The 10419-nt window shown below is 37.4% G+C and overlaps 1 protein-coding gene across 1 annotated transcript; it reads right to left on the bottom strand.

Annotated features, from left to right (window-relative positions):
• Positions 1-9001: 9001 nt before the first annotated feature.
• LOC140830170 (uncharacterized) lies at positions 9002-10195 on the bottom strand. The gene has a single exon (XM_073193455.1). It carries the CDS (start codon positions 10193-10195, stop codon positions 9002-9004), a length of 1194 nt encoding a protein of 397 aa, XP_073049556.1.
• Positions 10196-10419: the final 224 nt, after the last annotated feature.

Raw genomic sequence — 10419 nt, 5'->3', positions numbered from 1 at the left:
TTGAAGCATCTTTCTTCCTCACAAACAAAACTGGAGCACCCCAAGGGGACACACTCGGTCTGATATAACCCTTGGCCAGTAAATCCTCCAACTGTTCTTTCAACTCTTTCAACTCAATTGGTGCCATTCGGTATGGAGCTCTAGATATCGGAACTGTACCTGGCATCAACTCAATGATGAAGTCTATTTCTCGAATCGGAGGCAAACCAGGAATCTTATCTGGAAAGACATCAGCAAACTCACACACCACTGGCAAGTCCGCCAATGATGGACTCGATTTCAGTACATCAACTGAATAGACAAGGAATTCATCCGCTCCTTTCTGCAATAATCGAGTCATATTCATAGCAGATACAAAGGAATTCTGGCTCGAGAACCCTTACCATAAAATTTCCAGTCCTCAGCCATTTCAGGTCTGAATCTTACAATCTTGTGGAAACAATCGACTGTAGCCCTGTACTTGGTCAACATATCGATACCGATAATACAATCAAAGTCGGATATCCCAAGCACAATATAGTCTAACTCAATTTCATGCACATGATACTGCAGTATACACGATCTAACAGACTTTACTGATATCAAACATGTCCCCAACGGAGAAGAGACAGACACTACCGCAGACAATGATTCAATAGGCAATGCATGACTCAATGCAAATCGCTCAGATATAAAGGTATGTGATGCACCAGTATCAATCAATACATCATGTGCCTGCTCCTCAGTCAAAGCGAACACTCTGGTCTGCTGTCTCGGAGGCTGGCTCACTGTCTGGCTTCCTCCTGGCCTCTGCTGTGACTGAGTAGACAGTGCTGGCTGGAAAGAATGAACAGAAGATGGTCGTCTCCCTGTCTGAGCCACTGATCCAGAGGACTCTGCTGCTGGGCAACTCTTTGTGGACATACTCGGGCAAAATGTCCCTGGTGTCTACAAATACGACAGCTGCCAAACACTCCTCGGCACTGCTCTGTGGAATGCTTCCCTCCACAGGTGCTGCAATAGGGTCCTGTATAGCTCTGGCTCTGTCGAGGACTCCCCGAGCTAGAAGAACTGCTTCCTGACTTCTTGAATTGCTTTCCTCTAGCTTTCAAGAAATCCTTCTTTCCACTACTACTGCTACCACTCTCAAATAGAGAAGGTGGTTGTTCTGGTCTCGGGGCTGCAGGCATAAATGAAGCTCCTCTCTGTCTCATCAGACCTGCTTCGGCTCCCTTAGCCCGGTTCAAGGCATCAGTGAAATTGTTTGGCCTCCCGGTATTCACCAAGGTAAAAATTTCAGGATTTAGGCTATTAATAAATTGGTCCGCAACGGCCTCATCATGTTCAGCCATGTTCCTCAATGTTTAACTGGCCCTGTGTCAAGTTAGCAAACTCAGCTCCCTTGTCTTTCCTGAACGACACTGAAAAGAACCTCTGATAAAATTCAGTTCTAAACACATTCCAGGTAATAGTCGTACCTCGAAGTTCTAATGCTCGCTTAGTGGTGATCCACCAGTTCTTTGCCACATCGTGTAACTGGCGTCCTATCAGTTTCACCCTCCGCTCATCGGTATAGTCCAGGGACTCAAACAACATCTCGATATCATCTAGCCAACTCTCACAATCCACTGCAGTCTCGGTACCTTTCAGAGTCGGTGGATGAAATGACTGAAATCTTTTTAAAAATGTCTCTATTGGAGTGGCTGTAACGTCCATTGGAGGATTTGACGTGCTACCATGTTCTGGTACTCTTCTCGGAGGCATATCTGATAATCAAATGGGTTAGTAACAAATACCACAATTTTATTTCAGTCCTCCTCCGATCATCTTACTGCTGATCCAGAATCGGTGCTGATTCATTCTCAAGAAAACATATTACTATATCAAATCAGATAAGCATGTAACATGTATTAAAGAAGTAAAACATGCAAGCATTCAAAAGCAGGAAAGAAAACCTCAATCTACCCCGCTCACTAGCTTCTATCTCAATCTAAAGGATCTATCGCTCTGATACCACCTGTTGTGGGGACCCGGACGCTAATCATACTCTTAATCATTATTAGGACAATTTAATCAATTATAATAAACAGGTCTAATTTTTTTTTAAAAAAATGCGGAACGTAATGGAAATCATACTATTATACACATCAGTATAACATAAGGTACAAGTCCTGTACATCATACATTCAATACAAACTAAGGTTCACCAGCTAGTTATCAAGTGTTCCAACCCTATTTACAGCAATATCAAAGTCCGTGGTCTCCACTCTAATCCTGATATATCGTCATCTCCTCGACCCTGATCCTGTCCCACCTGTTGTCATGCATACATACAAACACGACAACTGCCGGATAATTCCGGTGAGAATATAATCCCAGTATAAATCAACGAACATGCAATCATATAATCAATATAAAGCATGAAGAGGATATCAGATATAAATCAAAGTCTGAAACATAATTCATATAAAACTTTCAATCATACTTGTGACTTCACGACTCAGACTAGACTCAATCCTAGTCTAGGGATCCCTATTTCCAGATGTTGGCATTCCATATCGATCACCAGTAATAGAAGAAACTCCAATTTTATCCACATCGATATGCTATCGATCACCAGTAATAGAAAAAACTTCAATTCTATCCACATCGATAGCCAATCGTCCGGTGACCTATACGTGATAGACTTTGGCACTATTGCCAATTTACTATCTTGTGACATCGTGCAATGTGCCCGTGGCGATCCCACCACTATCAGGCACTTCTGTCACAAGATCACTCGTCTAATACTCATCTAATACATGCTTCTTATAAATCAATAGAACAAGCATATCAAATCAAATCAATGCCTATAATAACAATAAGTATGTGATTTAGGGAGACTCAAATATATCCTACTTGAGTCGATCTCCCAATACCATATTGACTTATACCTTTCGTTCGTAGTCTCGGTCTGAAGCTACGATCTTGAGTCCGAATCTTCTACACCAATTCTGAACATGCACAATTCGAACAACACCATATCAATCAAACAATTCAAAGTAAGACTTGGTTTGCTCAAAACTCAATCTATATCAATTCCGACGGCATAATGGTGCAAATTCGATATACCCGGCAACTCAAATATCAATAATCTCATACCAACGACTAAAAATCTCACAATATCAACCACAACATAATAAAATCTGCCCGTACTAGGTTCGAACAGCATGCTGAATTTTTCAAACCAATTCATATGATGTCCGTTCTTCGATCCGATTACGGTTCTATAATTTCTATATACTCAAAAACACATATCAACAATTAAATCACAAATCCTCCAACATCTAAATTTCGAAACATGCTAGAAATGGATGAAAATTACCTCCCCTTGAAGCTCTTAAGGTATGGATCAAGAATCTATACTTGGATTAATAAGTTGATGGTTGGATGTTGCAAAATGAAGCTTTGAAGATAAGAAAACCATTAAGGAAGCTAGCCATGGATACTCTCGGTTCTCCCCATGCCAATTCTGAATTTGAAGTAAACAATGACACGTTCAAGGGATGGCCAAGACAAGTGTCCCACTTAAATATCCATATTTGCGCTTTAGTCCCTCAAAATTTTCACTATTTACAATTCGGCCCCCGCTCAATCTTTTAATTCAATTTCAATCCTAATTAATTACAAAAACCGTGGAATCTAATTCGTCATTCCAAAATTCGTAAATTAAATTGTGGCGCCCGGTTTAGGAATTCATAATTATTCCCTTACTAGGTGCCACATTCACCTTCAATCTTTCTTTATTGAACTTCTATTTTTATTTTTACCATTATTATTATTAGAAAGATATTGTAGATAAAAATTTGAATATTTTTTATAATAATTTAAGGATTATCTACAAATATTTACATTTTTATTTCAAATATGTACAATTATTTTACAGCGGAAGTCTAACATTCATATGTACAATTATGTTACAGCGGTAGTTTGACATTCATTTATAAACAGATCATCTCAACATTCAAATGCTCTTATTTCAACTTCAGTTATTTTCCTCTTGTTCCAATTCGGGGGTTCCTGTGTCTGGAAATTACAATAGACGAAAAGAAACAGAGGGTTAAGTCTTTGAGGACTTAGTGAGTTTAAATCAATATATGGTTTTTAAATAACACTTCATCATAATTATACATGAAATAATAGGCATAAAAATTTAGATATTATGAATGATATGCAATGAAATAATAGATAAATGAAAATTCCATAAATTAACATTGGTGGCTCTAATTGAGCCCTTTTTACGAGCCGGGTGAACCATTCTCCGGACCGAAATATTCGGTGCGCGTTGTTCAGATGAACCATATACCCGGGACTTTTGACCCGTTGTTCATTGGACTCATTTTCCGGGCCGAAGCCACGTTGTCCAGTGGACTCAATTTCCGGACCGAAATCCGTTGTCCATGACTCCATTCAATCATTCATTCATTCATTCATGATATATCAATCCATTCATAAATATGCAAGAAAATATATCAGTAATTGAAATGAACAGTGGATGATATTTGAACATTAAATAAATACTATTGAAATTTCCAGGCCAAATGCCAAGGGCTTTAATAGAAGAATGAATAGTAATTTCCTCACCTGATAACTTACAATTTAGGCTTGATTAATACTCCGAGTTCCTGGAGCAAGTCCTAAAAATATATTATGAATGATATTTATATGTTAGAGTTTTTAAGTAACTATTTGATCATTTTCAGATTATTTTTTTGTTCAAAATTTAATCCGATGGATTTTAATTAAGTTTCAAAAATTCATATTAATTAGAAGGTATATCCAAATATTACGAAAGTTGGCCAAAAAGTCGGAAATAATACCAGAACAGTTCGGCCGCCGGAAATTCGCCGTTCCGGTGGCGCGTGTACTGTGCCGGCGCGTGGCTGGCCGTCCGACGGCCACGCGCGGCCGGCTTTTTTCCAGGATATGTAACTTTTCATGATCTTTAATTCTTTAGTTGAAAGTTTTGTCAAATTCCTAACCGATCGATACCAGATTTAAATATCGTCGTATGGTTAACTGAGGTACTCCGGCATTCCGGAAATCTCAGTTCCGGCAATATTTTGGGACGACACACGATATGTACTTCATCTATGCAACAAGAGGTACAACTTTGTTATTAAAGTCGACCTCTAGTTTGGTGTGTAACTATAAGAAAAATAAGCGAAAAGTACCTAGCTTGAATACGGTATACCGTTGCCGATTTGCGGAATATCTTTGTTTGATTTTTCTGGATTTTGAGCGATCCTTTTGCGTCACCTCCAGCGTTATATTGTTTTATGATATGAGGTGAATAGTTGGTGCTTTATCGGGATTTTTCGGGAAGTGTATAGCTTTTCCTTCTATTTTTTTCTTCCTTTTTCTCTCCCTTTTCTTTCCTCCTCTCTCTTTCTTCCTTCCTTTCCTTTCTTTTCTCTCGGCTGGTCTTGTGGAAAGGGAGGAAATGGTTCAGCTATTTATAGCTGAATTTCAAGATTATTTTATTATTATTTTACTATTTTTAATTATTTATTTATTTATTAAATAGAAAAAATCTCATGTTTATCCAAACTTAATATTATTATATTCGTGTATCTAATTATTGAACCTAATTATCTTATATTGAACTTAATAATTATTATAATTAATTACTTAACATATATGTTGAGTTTAGTTATAATATTTTATTATATTTTATTATATTTTGGTTATTGGATTCTGGAATAAGCACCTCATAGTGTTTGATGAATTTTTAAGTGTATAGTGATGTATTTTAATGTATTTCTAGACACTTTGGACAAATAAAATTTGTACCGAAAAATAATGTGATAAAATTTTAAAAGTGAAAATAATAAAATTTATACTAATAAAAATGCATTTATGCACCTTTGTTTTTAGAGTGTCACAATATCCCCTCCTTTTAAAAATCTGGTCCCCAGATTTAAGAGTTATTGGAATAAATGAGGATATTGACATCTCATATCTTTCTCTGTTTCCCACGTTGCTTCTTCAATGTTGTAGTTTTTCCACAAGACTTTTATCAACCGAATTGGTCGACCACGAAGTTCCTTTATTCTTTGGTCCAAAATCTTCACAGGTTGTTCTTCATATGTTAGATTTTCTTCCAGATCTATCTGTTGGTGGTCAACTAATTGGGCTGAGTCTACTTTGCATTTCCTTAATTGTGATACGTGGAATACGTTATGTATACCAGAGATATTTTCTGGTAAAGATAGACGATAAGCCACAGTGCCTATTCGTTCTATCACTTCAAAGGGTCCTACAAATCGAGGATGAAACTTTCCCTTCTTTCCAGTACGCTTGATTCCTTTTCTTGGTGATACTTTTAGTAATACGTAATCTCAGACTTCAAATTTCAAATCTTTCCGCCACTTATCTGCATAACTCTTCTGTCGACTTTGAGTTGTTTGTATTCGTTGCCTGATAAGCTCTATTTTGTCGATAGCTTCTTGTATAATGTCAGGCCTGATTGCTCGTTCTTGTCCATTCTTTGTGCCTCTCCATTCATCCATATCCTAGTTAAGAGGAGAGCGACATTTTCTTCCATATAATGCTTCATATGGCGCCATTTTTATTGAGGATTGATAACTATTGTTGTATGAAAATTCAAGTAGAGGCAAATGTTTTTCCCAATTTGCCCCAAAATCCAGCACACATGCGCGAAGCATGTCTTCCAATATTTGAATGGTTCGTTCAGACTGACCATCAGTTTGTGGATGTGCTGCTGTGCTAAAAATTAATTTGGTACCAAGGCATTTCTGAAGTTTTTTGTAAACTTCGGATCTATATCATATACTATGGTAGTGGGAATACCATGTAACCGTATAATTTCCTTCTGATAGAGTTCAGCCAGTTTTTCTACCCCATATTTGTGACTTATGGGTATGAAATGTGCTGACTTGGTCAAGTGATCAACGATTACCCATATGCTATTAAAACCTCCTTGGAGCTGGGGTAATCCGATCACAATGTCCATAGTTATTTGATCCCATTTCCATTCTGGTATAGGAAGTGGTTGCAAAAGACCTGCTGGTCTTTGATGTTCAGCCTTTATCATTTGGCAATATAGGCATTGTGAAATGAAATCTGCAATATCTCGTTTCATTCCTTTCCACCAGAAGTGTTTTTTAATCTCTTGGTACATCTTAGATCCTCCTGGATGAATGCTGATCCGAGACTGATGTGATTTTTCCATTATTTCTTTTTTCATTGAGCTAGGCACACAAACACGGTCATGTTAGCATAGCATTCCTTGTGAATTGGTGACGAAATTGGTATCAGTACGGAGTTTAGAAACTTCTTGGTCTAATTCTTGATTTTGCTTAATTCTGGTATGAAATTCAGGTTCGATTCTCAATCCGGCCAAGTGCCCACGAGAATGGATGTGTACGCATTCTCTTTCTTCTTTCATTCCCAAACAAGCCATGCTAATCTTTCTACTTAAAGCATCAGCCACTACATTAGCTTTACCTGATTGATAAAGAATGGAACAATCGTAGTCTTCCAAAAATTCAATCCATCTTCTTTGCCTCATAAATACTTTAGGCTTTTGTGGTCTGTATAAATATCAAATTTGGAACCGTACAAATAGTGTCTCCATTTTGCTAATGCAAACACTATTGCTCCTAATTCCAGATCATGAGTGGGATAATTTAACTCGTAATTCTTAAATTTTCTAGATGCATATGCAATAACTTTATCGTTTTGCATCAGTACATATCCAAAGCCTTCTTTTGAGGCATCTGTGTAAACCACAAATCCTTCTGTTCCTTCTGGTAAAGCTAATACTGGTAAGCATTTCTTTTAATTTGCAAAAAAATTTCTCACACTCATCATTCCACAAGAAAGGGTTGTCTTTGCGAGTTAGCTGTGTCAGGGGAACAACAATTTTCGCAAAATCTTTAATAAATCTTCGGTAATATCCTGCTAAGCCGAGAAAACTTCTAATTTCTGTGATGTTGATTGGTTGTTTCCAACGAGATATGTCTTCTATTTTTGCAGGATCTACTTCCAGTCCTTTCTTAGAGATAAAGTGGCCAAGAAATGACACTTTTTCTAGCCAAAATTCACACTTATTGAATTTGGCATACAATTGATGCTCTTTCAAAGTTTTGAGAATCAATCGTAGATGTTGTGCATGTTCCTCATGACTTCTTGAAAATATCAAAATGTCATCTATGAATATGACAACGAATTTGTCCAAGAATGGTTGAAATATTCGATGCATCATATCCATGAAAGCTGCAGGGGCGTTGGTTAATCCGAATGGCATTACCACAAACTCGTAGTGTCCATAACGAGTATTAAAAGCCGTTTTGGATATGTCGTCCTCCTTAATCCTCAATTGGTAATATCCTTGCCGCAAATCAAGTTTTGAATATACTTGAGATCCTTGTAAAACATCAAACAATTCTTCGATATGGGGGAGAGGATATTTGTTTTTGATGTAACGTTGTTAAGTTCTCGATAATCAATGCACATCCTTAGAGTTCCATCTTTCTTTTTGACAAATAATACAGGAGCACCCCATGGTGATGTACTAGGCCGGACGTACTTCTTGTCCATGAGCTTTTGTAATTGAAGTTTTAATTCTTTTAACTCTGAAGGTGCCATTCTGTATGGAGTTTTAGATCTGGGTTGTGCTCCAGGTATTAGATCAATGGAAAACTCTACGTCTCTCTGAGGAGGTAAAGTATTGATCTCTTCAGGAAAAACCTCTGGGAATTCTTGTACAACTGAGATTTCTGAGATCTTGAGTTGATCTTTTGGCTTATTTATCAAATAAGCTAGAAATCCTTGTCCAGTGTCTTTTAGTATAGCCCTAGCTTCTGCTGTTGATACTATTCCCATGGTATGGTTAGGTTTCGAAATGATTGGATGAGAAGTTTGAAGATAAACTTCTTTTGTGTAGCAATTGAGCTGGGCTTGGTGTCTAAATAACCAGTCCATTCCAAGAATAATATCATAGTTCTTGATTGGTAATTCAATCAAATCTGCTAGATATTCTTTTTTCTTGGAAGTTTAAGGGACAGTTTTTGTAAATGATTTCAGTAATCATTGTTGTCCCTAAAGGTGAGTTAATTTCGAAGCTATATGGTAGCTGCTCCGGTAACAGTGGTAATTTATGCACAAAAACTTTTGAGATAAAAGAATGAGTAGCTCCTGGATCAAATAAAGTTTTTGCAGAATTGGATAATATGGTAACAGTACCTTCTACGACTGCAGTGGGGTCAACTTCCTCCTCTTGGTTTCCTAGGAGGGCATAGGCTCGAGCAGGTATCTTTGGCTTTGTTATGGGTTGAGTCTTTTGCGTTCTTTTTGGACAATCTTGAATACGGTGTTGCTCACTTCCGCAAATAAGACATTTCCCACCTTTTCTCCAGCATTTTTCTTCTTCATGATTTGGTAATCCACAATATCCACACTTTTTATTGTTGTTTCTTGGAACTTTTCCTTTGACAGCTTCTCCTTGCCTGACTGATTGTGGTCTCTTTTCAAATTTTCTTTTCCGGTTATCCTCAAAAAGGTTGGGCTTCCCGATTTTCTTTTCTTCTTCCTCTTTTTTAAGAAGTGTCTTGATGTCTTCTTCCACTCGTAAGGCTTGATTAACAGCAGAAACATAACTGGTAACTTCTGTGGACAGTGTTGCCCAACGAATATCGAGCTTTAATACTTGGACAAATTTTTTCCTTTTTCTTACCTCATCTTCCATGTAATGTGGTGCATAATGTATAAGACGGTGGAATTCTGTCTCATATTGAGCTACGGTCATGTCACCTTGGACTAAATCCATAAATTCACGTTCTCGGGTATTTAATATAACTTGAGTTATATATTTACCTTCGAACTCTTGCAGAAAATTTTCCCACGTTTTTGGGGTGTGATTATTTGTCCACCTATGTTCCACTATACGCCACCAGTTATGAGTTGCTTCGTCAAATAAGTAAGTGGAAAAGTTCACCTTTTGTTCTTCAGAGTAATTGAGAATAGAGAATATTTTATTGATTTTGCTTAACCAAGATTCTGCTTGATAAGCATCTGGTTTTCCTTCAAACTTTGGCGGTTTGAATCTCAAAAATCTCTCAAGAGCTCTATCATTCGCCTCAAGGTGATGTTCTTGAGCTTGATCATGAGGTCGTTGCTGATTTTGCTGACTAAACTGCACAAATTGATGCATTATTTCAAACATATTTTGTATGTTTTGTTCTTGGGGGGGATCGTGTTGAGCGTTTCTGGAATTTCCACCCGTTGCCGAGTTGTGGTCATCTTGAGGGGGGATGTCTTGTCTGATTCTGGCTTGAGTACTATTTTGTGAAGACTTCATTCTAAATATAAAATATGAACATATCTTGCAATGAATGTACACAGTTATGTCAGAGGGGAAACAGTCAGTTTTATCTA

The sequence above is a fragment of the Primulina eburnea genome, chromosome 4 (genome assembly GCF_022965805.1).
Source record: "Primulina eburnea isolate SZY01 chromosome 4, ASM2296580v1, whole genome shotgun sequence".
NCBI classification, from domain to species: domain Eukaryota; kingdom Viridiplantae; phylum Streptophyta; class Magnoliopsida; order Lamiales; family Gesneriaceae; genus Primulina; species Primulina eburnea.
This window is presented reverse-complemented; position numbering and strand designations above follow the sequence as displayed.

Coding starts and splice junctions, on each gene's coding strand:
- LOC140830170 (XM_073193455.1), bottom strand. CDS start 10,195: ATGCATCAATTTGTGCAGTTTAGTCAGCAAAATCAGCAACGACCTCAT.